The sequence below is a fragment of the Trematomus bernacchii genome, unplaced genomic scaffold (assembly GCF_902827165.1).
Source record: "Trematomus bernacchii unplaced genomic scaffold, fTreBer1.1, whole genome shotgun sequence".
NCBI lineage: Eukaryota > Metazoa > Chordata > Actinopteri > Perciformes > Nototheniidae > Trematomus > Trematomus bernacchii.
Window position 1 is genome coordinate 19,732,182 of NW_022987714.1, and position 18,197 is coordinate 19,750,378.

General features: G+C 42.3%; 1 protein-coding gene across 1 annotated transcript in view; it reads right to left on the reverse strand.

Annotated features, from left to right (window-relative positions):
* carmil2 (capping protein regulator and myosin 1 linker 2) overlaps positions 1-18,197 on the reverse strand; it is a 54,709-nt gene that overhangs the window by 15,810 nt on the left and 20,702 nt on the right. Inside the window, 15 exon segments of the mRNA XM_034141312.1 lie at positions 3,436-3,506; positions 3,509-3,547; positions 10,523-10,632; positions 10,635-11,015; positions 13,626-13,673; positions 13,676-13,691; positions 13,879-13,968; positions 14,363-14,456; positions 14,627-14,826; positions 15,498-15,614; positions 17,080-17,189; positions 17,192-17,207; positions 17,464-17,541; positions 17,767-17,813; positions 17,816-17,868. Of these exon segments, the coding sequence (XP_033997203.1) occupies positions 3,436-3,506; positions 3,509-3,547; positions 10,523-10,632; positions 10,635-11,015; positions 13,626-13,673; positions 13,676-13,691; positions 13,879-13,968; positions 14,363-14,456; positions 14,627-14,826; positions 15,498-15,614; positions 17,080-17,189; positions 17,192-17,207; positions 17,464-17,541; positions 17,767-17,813; positions 17,816-17,868 (1,470 nt within the window).

The following is an 18,197-nucleotide window of genomic DNA, read 5'->3' on the forward strand; positions in this document are numbered from 1 at the left end:
AGTTTTTCATTCATTGCATAACTACAACAGTTGTGTATATGATATGTCAATAAACCTTAGAAAATCTTGAAATCTTGAAAGGGATGTGCAAAATAGCCATTATATACAGTCTTTAATGAACTATTAGTAGAGAATAACGAGTAATGAATATACTTCATAGGGATCTGCAGATAAATGTTTAGTCTTCTCAAGCAGCAACTATCAAATATCTCTCCTGATTGTTGGCACTTGACAATCACCTTTCCTGAATTTTACTCAGGTGTAACTAAAGTCTGATTTAAGGGTTGTTTATATTTCACATCATTAATCAGAATCTGCAAAGTAACAAAAATAAATGTAGTGGAGTAAAAATACCAGGTTAACCTCTGAATTGTAGTGGAGTAGAATTACAAAGTAATAATGAGCTGTCATGTGGGTATATATTAATGCTGCCCATTATGGACACAAGCAATTTTCACCCATGTATTAATTATATGTTTTAAATTTGATAACACCACTGTGTTTCCTATCCCCTAAACCTCCAGGGATGTACACAGTTTAATACTGGCAACTTCTAATTGTGGGAAAAACGAAAACGTTCCCAGTAGAGACGTGCCATAGAACATGTTGCGAAACACAATAGCCAGCATGTGTAGTTCTAGTCAATTTTATTGAATTTGTCAATGTCGGGGCTGGACCCTTTCGAGTCCAGTTTTGGAGGATTATGGGTAGTGTAGTGTCTTCGGCCATAAACTCTGAAAAAATATTTGTTTCTCCTCGAATCGAAGGGGGAAAACACAAAAGCATTGTACACAATTTAAACCAATCAATGTTGAGTAATTAACAAGGATAAACTGATGTTTTTAGTTGATGAGTACTGCAGATTACTATGCAAACTTCGAGACCGGAAATACTGTTTTCACCCCAAGCTGTTGCATGGCAACGCAATTCTGTTGATAGTTATTTCATATCGCATTAACACCATATCCCAACGTGCATTGCGGCTAAAACATCCAATCACCGAGCTCAACAACCATAGCTGAGGATCTTGGGTTATCAGTTCAGTGGGTGTGTATCATGGATGTATAATAAGAACTGGATACAGCGTGGGAGGCGGGGCCTCATTCATTCCTATGAGAGTTGCTCATTCGCGCATGATGATAAAATGGCCCAACTTTTGAGAGAGCGAAACGTCACAGATTACCCGGCATGCCTGAGAAGTACCCGTATGTGCGCTCATAGCGCATGCGCAACTTTAACCATGCCCCCCAAAATGCTCGTTCACACATCAAGCACGTTAATTTGCGTACACGTAACAGCACCGCACGTTCATGACAGCATGGTAATGGTTTGTTATTATGATAGATTTGATATTAACGAGGCGGCAGTTAGCAGCTAGCGGTTAGCTAGTAATTATGCTAATTTACACATCAATCGTTATGTACTTTTATATTACGCTGTAACAGGATCTAGTGATATCCAAGCAACAGAGCTTCATTTAGCATGAAAGAATTATTGCACTGTATATATATATATATACAGTGCAATAAGCTTCTTAGTGCAATAAGAAGCTACAGGGACGTTAATCTACGTCGGTAATATTAACTTTATTTAATACAACATTTACGGTACAAGATTTAATCATACAGCCCATGTAGTATAATATTTTACAAATGATGAATTACAGCAAACATGTGCAATATATCCATTATTACAGCTCCGTGGGCTGGCAGTAAGGCGATATGGGTCCGTTCTTATTGTGCATCCATGGGTAAAGATAAACGCATGTAGTGCTGAACACGTAACATGAACGTGCCGGGCGGCGCGGTCCCGTGGGTTAGGGAAATAACTTGCAGAATAACGTTATTAGCACATTTTTACAACTTGAGGAACGAATGTTTTTAATAAGGGCTATACAAGTGTTCATACTGGGTAGTTTATTTAGTTTAAAAAAAATTATCCAACGATTTACAGACCACTCTTTCCCCATGTAAGTCAATGGGAAAAAGTGTTTCCGGGCCTGGCAACCAAAAGGAAGTGTAGTACCGCCGTTTGGCCAGCACGAATATTTTCATCTGAGTCCGGCGCACTTCCTGGGGGCTTGGTGTGTATCGCCTACGTCTGTTTCCAGTGACTTTATTTTGAAATTCAGTTCCTGACGGACGGCAAAAAAGCCCGATATTATAGAATTAAACAAATAAATAAAAACAAGGATAATTGTGTGTTATTGTTGAGTAAATAACAGTGTGTTATTTAGAAAAGAAGAACAAATTTGAAGGAAAAAAAGATTTAAAAAATACTGATTTCAGTATTCTGAGGCTCTGAGCCCCATTTCTTTTCCTCACAGACGGCAAAAAAAGTCAGACATTATACGATTTAAAATAAAAACAATAATCGTGGCTTGATATTGAGTAAGAACATGTTTTTATGAACCACACAGCTTCCGGTCTTCCAAGACCCGACCGGACAAAAGACGTGGTGCAGGCACAAAACATACTACCAATAGAAATACATTGCTTTTAAAATCGTTCTGTGTGACGAAAAAAGGGGAAAATCGTGTTGGTGAACACAAATCAATAGATTAAATGTCGTGACTATAACACGAAATGCCGTGAGACTGGGTTGATTATTTAGAGTAGATTTTAGTAGTATCAGGGTAAACTAACTTTCTTGCAAGCAGTGTAAGACAGACTAATGAGAGTAATTACAGAATTGAAATATATTCTTAATATCTGGCTAAAATACAGCTGTCCTAATAATTTTGATTTCAATAAACTGAGATATATCCAGGACAGAATTAGTAAAAAGAATATTAGTTTATGAGTTATGCGGGACACACAAACATTTACCATGCATTTCACACAGACAGCTGCACGGCTGGCTTCACAGCATGTTGATTACACAACAATAAACTATTTTTTTATAGCATTTCCAGGAAAGGTTTGGCCTTTGATTTCATAATGCAAACACTATAATTATAACTCATCAGTCATTACTATTTAAAGTAGCAAGAATGGTTCTATGTCTTCTTGCTCTGACAGTCACTGTTTTTCTGATTGCTGAGCTCCTGAAAACACTTGAGATGGAAAGAGTTGTTTGTTATAATGCAACCGGAAACGAGTGTTGTTTGTGTGTTGTCATTAGCTGCAGCATACTGCATATCGAACTGAGTTTAAAATATGTTTATTGCTCTTTTGTTTTGATATGTTTGAAACAACACAATATTAAACAATCATGTTAAATATTGGTTTAGGTGGATTGCGTCATGGAAACTATCCACGACTGGTTGCTTCATACAGGTGAGTAGAAGAACCCCCGTCTTCTACTCACCTGCGTTTGTGAGATTGAATCGCACTTTCAGGCAATGATTGCCTTCAGTTAAAAACAAAATGTTACGTTGGTTACAATAGGTAGACATTAAAGATTTCCTTCACAGTGTGTGTATGTCCAACTCACAGTGCATAGTCAGGGATGATTTTCTTGGTGAAGAACTCCTCTACTCCTTCATCCACTCGGCCCACTCCCCTCAGTGGGCCTCATTCTCCGGCTCAACCTTTAAAACAGGCTCCTGAAACAAAGAACACAACAGAAAAATGTATACGTCAGAATGTACACCTTGGATTGGGTTCTCAGAATTAATTTACAAGGTTTTTCTTAAAGGTCCCTATTATACTGTTTTTCATCAATATATTATAGGTCTCGGATATATACAAAACATGTCTCTGAAGTGTTTGGCTCCAAACACCAAACAGATCATTGCAGCATCCCATAATCCCCTCTGTTTCAGCCCTGTTTCCAAAGTGCTGATTCTCTGTCTGTTACTTAGATGAAAATAAGGAGCCCTCGCTTCTATAAAAGTTAAAGCGGTGCAAACCTGATATCTCACCTAATATGAGCCTAAAGTAGAGAGATAAGTGCAGCTTAACATTTTACAAAATGTATATTGTGACACTTTTATCCAAAGTGACTTACTATAAGTGCAATACTACTATTTCCATTTAGTCCCAATATTGATATTCTATGTAGTCATACATAATTGATCACCCCGCCTACATTTGAGCTAATTATGTTTCCCATCATTCAGTGCTACTGTAAATAAAAGACATTCTGTTTTTTTTTTTAAATTGAATTTGTCAAGCTGCTGTGGATGAGAGACGTTGTTTTAGTTCAGGATAGTTGTCAAGTGTAAGCAATATTTAACTGGGTCGCCCCCAGGCTGTGGAAACTCACTTTTGTTTACCTTTTATTGTAGAAAATGTCATTCACTGTTTCTACATGTAGCAGAACAAGGGAACAGGTATAACACTATAAATGCTGACTATTTAACATGACGACAGTTATATGAAGTTGTGTAACAGCAGGATGAAGAGTCAAATAGGAAGACAAACCACTTCTTACTTCCAAGAGGGCAAGAACAACAGGTCACCATGAACAGCATGGCAGCCATCTTTACTTTCTTTGTCGACTATGAACTGTAAATATGAGTCAACACAACCTCTAGGTTATAATAATGCACAGGAGTTATAGTATGAGAAGTTTACTGTGCACATATGTGACACTTTAATCTAAATCTAAACCAATACCACAATAAATACAGCCATTTAGAACAAATCAATGTAGCATACACATTTGATTTAGACAATTAATGAAATAACTTCAAATGTATCAGCAACTATTTTAATAATCTATTTATTTGAAATATACAGAACGTCTTCTTAAGCGTAAGTTTTGGACTATAAGCTTGAAAACCAGAAATATGAAGATGTCATCATGGGCACTGGGAATTCTGATAAAAGGTCAAATACTTTGGGACAAAGCTAAAATCATGGAAATATTGGCAATTTGTTTGAATGATACCTGGACTGAGCAGACTTCCACAGAGCAGAGACATGAAGTATGTGTCTGAATGTCAGTCAGACAAAACACCACCTGTAACCGTGGTAACTGAACTCATTAAAGGTTAAAGATTAAAGATTTTCTGACATCGCTCTTTGTCTCTAATGAAGGCCTAAAAAAGGCCCCAAATGTATATACAAACGTTACACATTAAAGAAGGGGACAGCTGTAGCCTCAGGATGCTCACAGAGTGAACCATGCACAAACAACTAAAACTAGAGAATGCAATTCCTGAAGAAATTGCTAGTGGGAATGCTTTATGCAGAAAAGCTGACGCTAAACTGCTATGCTGAAATGTAATGTGTAAGAAGAAAGTGAAGAATTTAGATTGAAATGATACATGAACACTGGGGGGCTTGAATGTGTGATGAGAGAAGAAAAGAAAGTAAAAAGGCTTGGAAAAGCAGCGAAGAATATTTGAAATGCAAACTTTTGAACTAATTTGATGGCGAATGATCTGTCGCCATGCCAACGGCATTTGATGACATCCCATAATACGCTTAGATGCGTTGATGGCTGTGCTACCAAACCTGTGAAGTTTTGGGCCATTTGGAGCATTTTCACTGAAGTTATGAGAAAACCGTGTTTCATGGCGGGCATTGTGTTGCCATGGCAACGGCATGTCCCGTAGATGTCTTCACGGCTGGACTGTTAGCACACATGTGAAGTTTGAGCACTTTTGAACATTTCATAGGAGTTATAGCGACATCATGTTTTATGGCGAGGGATGCGTTTCCATGGAAACGGCATATGGTGAGATCTCAGATTTGGCGTAGAGCTGTTGAGGCATGGACCGGTGATATACAAGTGAAGATTGGGGGACAATTGGGGGACGATTGGACCGTGTCGATTGGACTTACAGCGACATCGTGTTTCATGGCGAGTGGTCTGTCGCCATGGCAACGGCCATGAGAGAGAGAGAGAGAGAGAGAGAGAGAGAGGAGATGAGAGAGAGAGAGAGAGAGAGAGAGAGAGAGAGAGAGAGAGTTTGTGAGAGAGAGAGTGTGTGTGTGTGTGAGTATGAAATGAACAGTTAGAACTAACAGTCAGTTGGAGTGATGACATCATCGTGTTCCATTACACAGGTGTTTATAGTTGAGCTAACGAGCTATGAAAAGATCAAAGGTTTCATTGTTCTGAATGAGAGATGAACCTCTTACATGTGAACGTTTTGTGGAAGAACGATAACAGATATCTGTGAAATTTCAAAACGTGAAGCATGTCAAGGAAGTTGAGTATCTGAAGTGTAATTTTTTGTGTACTTTCGGGTTAATAATGTGGCCTTTTTGGCAGTTTAACTAAAGGTGTGCGGCTGCTGCTGTGAGGAAATATCTGCCTGAAATTACAATGGGCTTTAATGGAGACATGTTGAACGTTTTTGTCACTTCATTGCCCTCAAGAGGCATTTTGTTTAATTATTTTTGCTTAATTATTTGTCATTTTTCAAGCTACGAGATGTTTTCCTACGTTTGTCATGAAAAATTATGTCTCAGGAATGTAGGGTTGGGAATTATGGCAGTTTTAAAAAAAATATGAAGGGACATTTAAAGATTTCCTACCCTCTAGCTGTGACATCACGCACTCTAACTTAACGAGCTGCGCAATGTTAAAGTTCAAATGTTAAAAATGTGATGAATTATGGGATGTATCTCTGGAATTATGAAAGTTATGAATGATAAAAGTAATAGCAGTCGATTCCCGACCGAGCTGAACGTTTTGATGTTTGAACGGAGTTTTCTGCGATGTTGAATGTGGGAGGAGAAGACGGACAAAATAATTGGACGGAATAATACACTTTTTGTCCGTAGCATAACATATAGTTGGAATGCTGTATCAGCATTCCCACTAAACAACAGATGAAACTAGATATTGACGTATACTCAAAATGAAAAATGTCGAAAGACCTCGAAAATAGAAACACTTATACGTGATAGCTATAATACATGAAAGCTCCAAAATCATAACAATGGGACATTCGCCTGTCAGTGAGCGCAGTGCTCATCTGCAGCTCTCTCCAGCTCTCTCCAGCTCTCTCCAGCTCTCTGCAGCTCTCTCCCAGCTCCATCATCCAGTGACAATAATGTGGCTCTCTTTCAATTCTGTGCCTCCTCCTTTACACAGCCACCTGTCTCTGTGTGCTACATGCCAACATGGCACACACACACAACACACACACACACACACACACACACACACACACACACACACACACACACACACACACACACACACACACACACACACACACACACACACACACACACACACACACACACACACACACCACACCATCACACACACACAACACACACACTATATTGTTGAGGGCCGGACCATTAACTGTCATCTGAAGTCTGGTGCAGTTTGGACCATTTTCCATCGAGTTATGACAACACTGTGTTTCATGGCGAGGGATGCGTTGCCATGGAAACGGCATGCGTTGCCATGGAAACGGCATGCGTTGCCCATGTGACTAGCTTGCACATTATTAGGGTCTGAGACCTAGGTCTATTGAAATCGGTCGCGCAGCGACCGATAAACCTTTGACCCCCGCAGCATATGTGAAAACTCACCAAATGTTGCACGCGCGTCAGAAGTGGTGCAACTTCAGATGTGTAATTGGTTCCGGAACTTTGCGTCAAAAATTGCGTAGGCCACGCCCACTTCCGTTTTTAACGTAAACTCCCCCCACTTTAACTTTCACGTAAACGAACGAAACTCGCTACGCATATCTAGGGTGCGGAGACAAACCAAAAAGCCTCTTGGAGGGGTATAAAATAACGTACAGGAAGCCGGCCATTTTGAATTTGGCGTCGTCCTCCGCACGAAATCTATCTTCTCCCAGGGACTTTATCCGTACGACTCGAAATTCGTCGGGTAGCGTCTCGAGACATGGGCAATTCAAAGTTATCACGGAAGTTTTTTTCTTTCGCACGGCGTAGCCGTGATTTGGCGCCAAAGTTCGCGTTCGCTTGATGCTAGGCGATCCCTCGCCATGGAACACGATGATGTCATAACACCAACTGACATACTCAGAACGCCACCAAACTTCACATGATGGTTAACACTGCGGCCCTGAACAGCTCTACGTGAAATTTGATGTTACTTAATATGGCGTTACCATGGCAACGCATCCCTCGCCATAAAACACGGTGTCGCTGTAACTCCAATGGACACGGTCCCATCGTCCCCCAATCTTCACTTGTATCACCGGTCCATGTCTCAACAGCTCTATGTGAAATCTGAGATCTCACTGTATGCCGTTTCCATGGCAACGCATCCCCTCGCCATAAAACAACAATGTTGTCTTAAGTCAATGGAAAATGGTCCAAAACTGCACCACACTTCAGATGATGGCTAATGGTCCGGCCCCTCAACAGCTCTATGCCAATTATGGGATGTCATCATATGCCGTTACCATGGCAACGCATCCTCGCCATAAAACACAATGTTGTCTTAACTCAATGGAAAAGGTTCCAAACGGCACCAGACTTCAGATGACAGTTAATGGTCTGGCCCTCAACAGCTCTACGCCAATTATGGGATGTCATCATATGTCGTTGCCATGGCGACAGATCCCTCGCCATAAAACACAGTGTCGCTGTTACTCCTATGAAAATGGTTCAAACGGCACCATACTTCATATGATGGCTAATGGTCCGGCCCTGAATAGCTCTAAGTCCATTATGGGGTGTCATCATATGCCGTTGCCATGGCGACAGATCACTCGCCATCAAACACAATGTTTGTGTTACTGCTGTAACTCAAAGACATTGTCCGATCGGCCCTGAAACTTCCCACGTTTGCCAACGGCCGAGTCCTCGAGACACCTAGACACACACGTCGACGTGCGGACAACAGCCTGCGGAGCGTCGAAGACCCGCTCAACGCTGCTTGCAGCTTTAATTTACTCTCTTTTTGTCTTTTATTCAACTGTGGAAACAAGGCTTCATCATGTTCCAGCCATTTAACAGGGATTTCTTTACATAACATAAATAGCATGCTGCTAGCCAATTGTCTCTATCCCATTTCTGTCAACATTTGTTTTTGGGCAAGAAATTGCTAAATACATTATTAAAGTCTAGTCAGTAGTGACCCAGAGTCTCTCATTAATCACTGACAAGAAGACTGATCGTACATAATCTGTAGTAATATCCTTATATAAAATCAAATACTATGTGTTAGTGAAAAACAACACCACCTTACATTGACACCTACATACCAAAATGCCGAATGTGTATTTTTCAAAAGGAGAGATCACAAGCACGATAAAATGTACACACACAAGGTCACCATCGATGAAGAGAAATCCTCTTTTTTCTTTTTTTTACACAGTGAAAGCACCAAGACAGGGACCCCCATTAATGTGAAAACATGAATAATTGACTTAGTGAAAGCATTCCCAGGAGAGAGAAGGAGAGAGAGAGAAATCACTGGGAACAACCCAGGGAACACCACTCCCAAATTGCATGTGCCACACACACACACACACACACACACACACACACACACACACACACACACAACACACACACACCACACACACACACACACCACACACACACACACACACACACACACACACACACACTGAAAGAAGATTCAGGGTTCCCAAGAGCAGGCTGAACCGCTATAAAGCACTCATTCATACCTATGTCCATTAAGCTTCTTAACATTCACATGACATGAAATGTAGTCAAATGCAATGAAATGTACTTTTTAAATGTTGGCCATGAGGGTTGTGCAATAGGTCGCCATTGCCAGTATGTGCGTCTGTGTATTGTGTTTGTTCAAACGGTGTATGACTGATGATATGTGTATGTCTCTTAATGTCCACTATGTTTGTATATGTACATGGATGCGAACCTGCAGGACGGAGTCCAGAACAATGACCTTACGGGGACAATAAAGTATATCGTATCGTACACACACACACACACAACACACACACAACACAACACACGCACGCACGCACGCACGCACGCACAAACACATACACCACAACACACCCCTCCGCACAACTACAAGGGAGCCAGAGAATGCAAAGATAAAGATGGCTTCCATTATTACTACAGCATCATAAAAAAGGAAAGCAATACAGCAATAGATAGATAGATAGATAGATATAGATAGATATAGATAGATAGATATAGATAGATAGATATAGATAGATAGATAGATAGGTAGATAGATAGATAGATATAGATAGATATAGATAGATGGATAGATAGATAGATAGATAGATAGATAGATAGATAGATAGATAGATAGATAGATAGATGATAGATAGATAGATGTGTATTTTGCTGCATTGACCTCAGGCTGGTAATAGAAGCATTATTCCCTTCATCCCTCCATTTTCTTATTTGTGTTCGAATGGTATTGTTTTGATTTCCTCCATTTCCATCTCTTCCTCCTCTGGGATCCATCTGTAGTCGTGCAGTTAGCTGCCTACCTCATATACCCTTCCCTCCATCCTTCATCCATCTCTCCTTCCCCTGTCCCTGGTATAACTGAGCATATCTAAGAGTATACATCATATGTTGTATGTATTACTGTTGGTATGTATGCAAATGTCTTCTGCTCCCTGACTCAAATGGTGTGTGTGGTGAGTGGTTGGTGTTTATGGGTATGTGTGTGTTCTTACCTGAGGCCTGGAGGACGGGGGCTGTGTGTGTGTGCGTCGTGGCCGCGGTCGGGAGGCTGTGTAGTGCCTCAGAGTCTGTCCCTGGGTGGGTAGAGGCTCCATTGGGAAGCGGGGGGTCCAGAGCTGAGCAGAGCGCCTGGGCTGGGCTTGCAGCCGGGGAAGGGAGCCTGTCGTCTGGGTAAGGGTCCGCGGCCGGCAGCCTCCTCCTCTGCAGAGCGAGGGGAGATGGAGCGCAGGAGGGGGGGGCTGGGAGGAGGAATGAACGATGCTCCTCTCGCTGCTGCAGCATCCAACGCTGCTGCCGCCTCCCCCTCCCTCCGCCTCCTCCCCCTCATTCCCGGGGGGGAGGGTGACGGGGACGGGGAGGGGCTTGGAGACCTGACTGACATGGGGGTTGCTGTCGACAACAGAGGGAGACCGCACCATCCTCCTCCCCCTTCTTCTCTGGCACCTCCTCCTCTGATCTGCTGCTCCCAGTCTGCATCCAGGAGACCTGAGAGGGGGGGGCACAAGGAGAGGTGATGGAGGGGAAGAAGGGAGGGAAGAAGGGAGGGAAGGATGGGGAATCCAGCCCACTAAATGAACGTATGAATATCTAGGGCAAGATAGGGGAGAAAGGGGGGAATGTGGAAACAAGGGAAATGGGAAAAGGGAGGAGGGGGGTGTCAAGAGACTAATAGGGATAAAGGGGGATGAGAGGAGAGATAAGACGGGGTTACAAATGGGGCAGAGCAAAGAGAAGAGAGAGAAATAAGGAGCAAAGCTTAGCGATGCAGAGATAGAGAGGAAGCAGAGAGGAAGCAGAGAGGAAGCAGAGAGGAAGCAGAAAGTAAGCAGAGAGGAAGCAGAGAGGAAGCAGAGAGGAAGCAGAAAGGAAGCAGAGAGGAAGCAGAGAGGAAGCAGAGAGGAAACAGAAAAATAACGAGAAGGAAGTAGAGAGGAAGAAGATTGGAGCAGAGAGGAAGCAGAGAGGAAGCATAGAGGAAAGAGAAGAGGAAGCAGAAATGAAGCAAATGGGAAACATTGATTAAGCAGAGAGAAAGCAGGAGAGAAAGCAGAGAGGAAACAGATGGGGAAGCAGAGAGGAAGCAGAGAGGAAGCAGAGAGGAAGCAGAGAGGAAGCAGATAGGAAGCAGATAGGAAGCAGAGAGGAAGCAGAGAGGAAGCAGATAGGAAGCAGATAGGAAGCAGAGAGGAAGCGATAGGAAGCAATAGGAAGAAAGCAGCAGATAGGAAGCAGAGAGGAAACAGAGAGGAAGCAGAGAGGAAGAAGATTGGAGCAGAGAGGAAGCAGAGAGGAAGCATAGAGGAAAGAGAGAGGAAGCAGAGAGGAAGCAGATAGGAAGCAGATAGGAAGCAGAGAGGAAGCAGATAGGAAGCAGAGAGGAAGCAGAGAGGAAGCAGAGAGGAGCAAGAGGAAGCAGAAAGGAAGCAGAAAGGAAGCAGAGAGGAAGCAGAGAGGAAGCAGAGAGGAAACAGAGGAAGCAGAGAGGAAGCAGAGAGGAAGCAGAGAGGAAGCAGAGAGGAAGCAGAAAGGAAGCAGAAAGGAAGCAGAGAGGAAGCAGAGAGGAAGCAGAGAGGAAACAGAAAATAAACAGAGAGGAAGTAGAGAGGAAGAAGAGAGGACAAAGAGCAGCAAATGGCTCTGCAGTCACTCTGTACAGGACCACATAGGACCAGGATAGGGTTAGACCTACGTGGTTATCATTCTCTTACAGGGTCTAAATGTTTAAGAGGCTTTTGAAATGCCCATTGATTACTACACTCAATATTCTCTGTAAAGATACTGTATATTGACCTAATTCTTTTTTTATGATTCATTGTAAAGCTATCCTCCAATCAAACAATAGGAGCGGGGGGTGGGCGGTTGTGAAGACCCCCAACGTTTCCTCATCCTCCGCTCCTCCATCTTCTCCCCATCTCATCTCTCCATGGTGAGAGTCACTGGTGTGACAGTAAACAGGCCATGCTCCAATTAGCCAAACAGAGCGGTGTGTCTGACAGAATGGCCCCGCACACAGGAGCAGCACAAAGGAACAACAAGGAAACATGACAGGAGCTTAAGACCTGCGCTCAGACTGGACTGCTGTAGCTAAACAGATGGAAACATTGTTCACGATGTAATACCATCACAGTCATGATATAACACAACTATTGTAATCGTACACACTTTACTACTTTAAAGCCCGATCATCATTCATCCAAAGTGTTAGGTGCTTTAATTGAAAAAAAAAATGTAAGTCCAAAGGTGCAATCTATGAAGCCTCATGGTATAAAGTGGTTTTTAATTTAAGTGACTTTTGACTCCCTGTGGACACCTTTAATATTTGTAGCCCCTCTACTCATAAAGTGAAATGAGATGTTGTTGCACGTTACAACCAACGTTTTGCTTTGAAGGTGTCATGGGAGGAAGAAATGGTTCAAAAATAGTTTCTGCTGTTAGGACTTCTTAGATTGAGTTCACAGGGCCCCTTTTTACCTAAGGGCCCGGTCAAGTTAATCTAAATGAGCAGGTTCAATTCAGATCTGTTGTTACATTGTAAGGAGATCAATGAATATACTAAAAGCTGAATGTATTTATTAACATGGATTACATGACCACGTCTGTGTAATGTCAAAGGTGTTGTTGGCTGCATTCATACCAAATGAGGTGCTGCAAATATTAATTTGAAAGAAAGAATTAAGGAATCATGTCAGTACATTTATTTTAAATAATAAATATTTTAATTTTATTCCTCGGGATTGTGAGAAACAGCATTTCGATCTCCCTGTTTGTGTCACACAAACAGAAGATTGACAATAAAGTTGCATTTTACTTTTTTATTATCTTGTGATTGTTATTATTGTTATCAAAAGAACAAAACAGAAATGACATAAGATAGGTGGGTAAGGGTTGATGCAGGTTAACAAAATATAGAATATTGAAATGGAAAGATAAGCTGTACATGGAGTGGAGACGAAAACCTGTGGTGAGTAATCCATTTTGTTATTACGGTTTGCCATTTAATGTATTTTCAAGAAAAGCAATCACACACATGCAAATGAGTTACACAGAATCAAATTCACAGACATTAAAGGATCCTTTATGTTGGTTGTATCTTACTCTTTATGGAAGCGGCAGGCCTCAGGCTCTTGGAGTGGAAACTGTTCTCCAACACGCTGGACTGTACTGGGGATGGAGAGAGGTAAAAATGGAAAATCAGATATTTAAATGGATGACTGAATTAACGGATAGATGTGTGTGTGTGTGTGTGTGTGTGTGTGTGGTGTGTGTGTGTGTGTGTGTGTGTGGTGTGTGTGTGTGGTGTGTGTGTGGTGTGTGTGTGTGTGTGTGTGTGTGTGTGTGTGTCTCCTACATCATCAGTTGGGAAGTCGCTGTCAATCAGTCGAAGCTCTGGGATGTTCAGTTTCAGAGAGGTGCATGGATTTTCTTTTAAAAGGAAATTCTACACAGCAAACAACGAAAAACATCAAGACTGAGTGCAACTCATAATGACAAATCATAAGTTGAGCATGTCGTCTTAAAATATGCTAATAAGATCAATAATAGAGTAAATATAATAATACCTATTTGTTTTTTAATGAAGGTTACATAATTAAAGGAAACATTCATGTGTGGCATATTATACAGAGTGAAATTAAAAATAAGTGCTTTAATTATTGTTAACTTGCATTGTTGCACTTTTGATGGGGCTAGCAAAGCTAGGCTAACAAAACTTGGACACAGCAGTTATAGCTGCTGCTAATTCCCAATGTGCTATCATATAATAACACACATATACACAACATGTTGGTAGACAAAAAGTACAACTATGTGGTAAAACTCAAACATATATTTACCACTCTGTCCTGTGCCTTTATGAGATCCTGCTGCACCTGCTCCATGATGCTTTCAGCCAGAGAGACACTCAACGTCTGTCTGAGGTCTCTGAATGGAGGACAAGAAAGGACACACACACACACACATTGCATTGCAGCAGAGTTAGCATCGTGTACTATGACTTAGCTGAGTTTTGTCTTGTTGGATAAATGTAAGTGAATATGTTATAATGTTATGTATAATGTTCAATATGTCAGAATGTCTAGTTCATGTTATTACCGCAGTCGTTGCTGATGATCTGCCCTGTGTTCTCCACCAGAGTGCTTCTCAGGAAAGTGGTGTCTGTCTGCTTCTTTTGGACACACACTGACAGACCCTCGCACACACTGGAGCGCTGCACCACCCAAGGACACGCCCCTCCCCGCCCCCCCTCATCAGGCTTCAGCCAGACCCTGGAACACAGAAGGACTGATGACCCCAGCGTCTACTCTGTGTTCTGCATTTTACTATCACACTGTCTCTGACCTTTCTCTCTTTCACTATTAAAACTTTTGCTTGGTAACTTCATTTAGCAGTACCTAAGTGTCTGTCATGTTTGTTGAAAAGAGGCAGACTTGCTTGAGCAGATGTGGTGTGTACTTTTGTTTGAAAGTAAAACTTTGTTGTGTACACGGCAGATGATCTGAACGTAAATTAAGAATGTGTATGTGTACTTCCATAAATAAACCTTAAGTGAGCCTCATACACCATGCTCAATTCATTTTTGCAATTTTAATTGACAAGGCTGTTAGAGGAGAAATCAATTACTATACTAAAATCTAATCTATTTAAAAAAAATAAAAAAGACAGTATTCATGTTCAATGTTACTCAATAATTGTAATATCTGTCCGGTAAAATGGATGAAACAAAACGCAGTGGCTTAGCCAAATAAAAAACAAACCAGTAAAAACGCCACTATGGATGTTCATGTGAAAATAATGACAAGATATAATAGTTAGTTACTGTTTTGTTAACTTCCTGTTGTCTGTCAGACAAATGATGATGCAATGGCCCTAACCCTGATTTGAAGTCTGACTCACAGTAAAGCTAGCCTTGATGAGGTGGAAATCTTGATAAATGAGCAGCCGATACAGTGATGGATGGTTAATGTGTACCTGTATGCTTCTGTTGATCTCATCAGCCAGTGCTGCAGCTGCATCAGTGAGGATGCAGTTCACCAGTCCTCCATCAGGGGCAGCCTTCCTGCCTTCCTCATACAGAGCGGGAAGCAGCTGCCAACAAAACATCAAGCGTCATTTACACTCCCTGGACACAGATTTCTGACACAATCTGTTCAACAGCTCTGCCATATTACAATGGATGTTCAAATGTAACGTTTTAATTCAACTGAGATGAAGGTAACTTCAAACTTGGGTTTGAGAGCAGGGCCACGCCTCAACCACACCTCTAATCCCCTGCTGAGCCATTTATACCGATCAGCACATGGAGGCTCCAATTTCACTCTTTTCCTGCCATCCATCCAATCCCCATCCCTTTATCTTCACTTACATTGTTTCATCCCTACATCCCTTTATTCCTCCCTCCCTCCATCCCTTCATCTTTCCCTCCCTCCCTCCCTCCCTCCCTCCCTCCCTTCATCCCTTCATCTTTCCCTCCCTCCATCCCTTCATCTTTCCCTCCCTTCATCCCTTCATCTTTCCCTCCCTTCATCCCTTCATCTTTCCCTCCCTCCATCCCTTCATCTTTCCCTCCCTCCATCCCTTCATCTTTCCCTCCCTCCCTCCCTCCCTTCATCCCTTCATCTTTCCCTCCCTTCATCCCTTCATCTTTCCCTCCTTTCATCCCTTCATCTTTCCCTCCCTCCATCCCTTCATCTTTCCCTCCCTCCATCCCTTCATCTTTCCCTCCCTCCCTCCCTCCCTTCATCCCTTCATCTTTCCCTCCCTTCATTCCTTCATCTTTCCCTCCCTTCATCCCTTCATCTTTCCCTCCCTCCATCCCTTCATCTTTCCCTCCCTCCATCCTCCCTTCATCTTTCCCTCCCTTCATCCCTCCCCCTTCATCCCTTCATCTTTCCCTCCCTCCCTCCCTTCCTCCCTCCATCCCTCCCTTCTTACATCCCTTCGGCCCTTATTCCTTTCCTTCCCACTTCCCTTCAACCATTTATCTCACCCTAGATGTCTTCATCCACTCATCCCTTTATTTCTTCATCCCTCCCTCCCTCAATCCCTTGTTTGCTTTATACCTCCTTCTACAAACATCCCTCCATCCCTTCCTCCTTGCATCCCTTTTTCCTCCCTTCTTACATCCCTCGACCCTCATCCCTTCGTCGCTCCCTTCCTTCAACCTCTGTTCCTGTCTCCCCTTGTCTCTTTCTATCTCATCTGGTGCATAGTTTCTCATCCAAGGTACCGTCTGGGGGCTTGTATTGAGACTCCCCACACTGAGTCTCCCTCTGCCTGGACTTCAAACCGTCCTGACAGACGACATCACTCACTCTTCTTCACACCCCTTACATTCAATATTTCCTGTTGTTAAATCTTCAGTGGACCTATTACGCTGCATGGTCCTTGCTAGTGAAATGTAGTTAGTGGTGTGGTTGAACAGGACTGCAGTATGTTGAGATGATTTCTCTAGTATTCTCAGATGTGTGTAACAGATGTGTAATACAGTCCCAGCAGGATCTGGCAGAGCCCGCTGGTGACATCATTCCTATTTCTGTTTCTCTGCCAGTACCTTGAAGGACTCCCTGGCGTTGTGCAGAACCTCCTGTGCTGTGAGGACTTCAGCCTGGACCTCCTGAGGGTTGCAGGGGTTTAAACGCTGAAGGCTGTCCTCTAACTGCAGACCAGACCCTGGACCTGCTGGAAGAGAGGACAAACAGAAGGAAGAAGCAGGAACTGTGTTTGATCTAACCATTAGATGTGCTTCAGTCACAGAGCTCCATCTTTCGTATGATTTGATCCGTTTTATTGATCACTTAATGCGAAAAATATATATATTCTCTGCAGTGATGATTGCTATTTGATTTCTTTATTATACTAATAGTTGACTGTATGTGGTACTATAGTTGTTAACTGACTTCCAACTAATATGATTCTTTTTTATTGTACTCCTTACCATCTCAGATTGCTGAGCTTTAAACACTTGCTGGATTTCCACTCTGTCAGATTGTCTCTGGTTTTTCTGTCTAAACAACTCTGAATCTGCACACACAAAAAAAACAGAACAGTACATGAATCATCTTTGTAAATACTCTTCAGATTAGATCATGACAAAGTGTTGTCAGATTACTTGCACTGGCATGTAGTTATATTGTCACACACACACACACACACACACACACACACCCACACACACACACACACACACACACACACACACACACACACACACACACACACACACACACACACAACACACACACACACTGACCTTGTGCAGGGCCTCTTCTGTTCTGTCGGGTTGCCGCGGTAACTCTGTGTGATATCAGCCAGGCCAGACACCTGCTGCAGATGAAGTTTCCTGTAACAACGAAGCATAACTTTAAAAGTCATAACTACCGTATCAAGATGGCGGTCATCCACCATGCTTTCTGTCCAAAACAGTACACTTCCCAATAGTCATGATAATGGCAAGGCACAATGGATGGCAACATCCTTTTTCTTACATGGAATGTACACACGTTCATGTCCCCCTCAGAATGAATTATAACTAGCGATCCCATGTCGCACCATGATCAGGTCAGTATTTAACCTTATGACCAAATACCTGCAGTACAAGCTCACCCAATATAGTAAATATTATACCTGTCAATCATTAGCTTATAAGCTTTGCCACAAAAGACAGTGTTG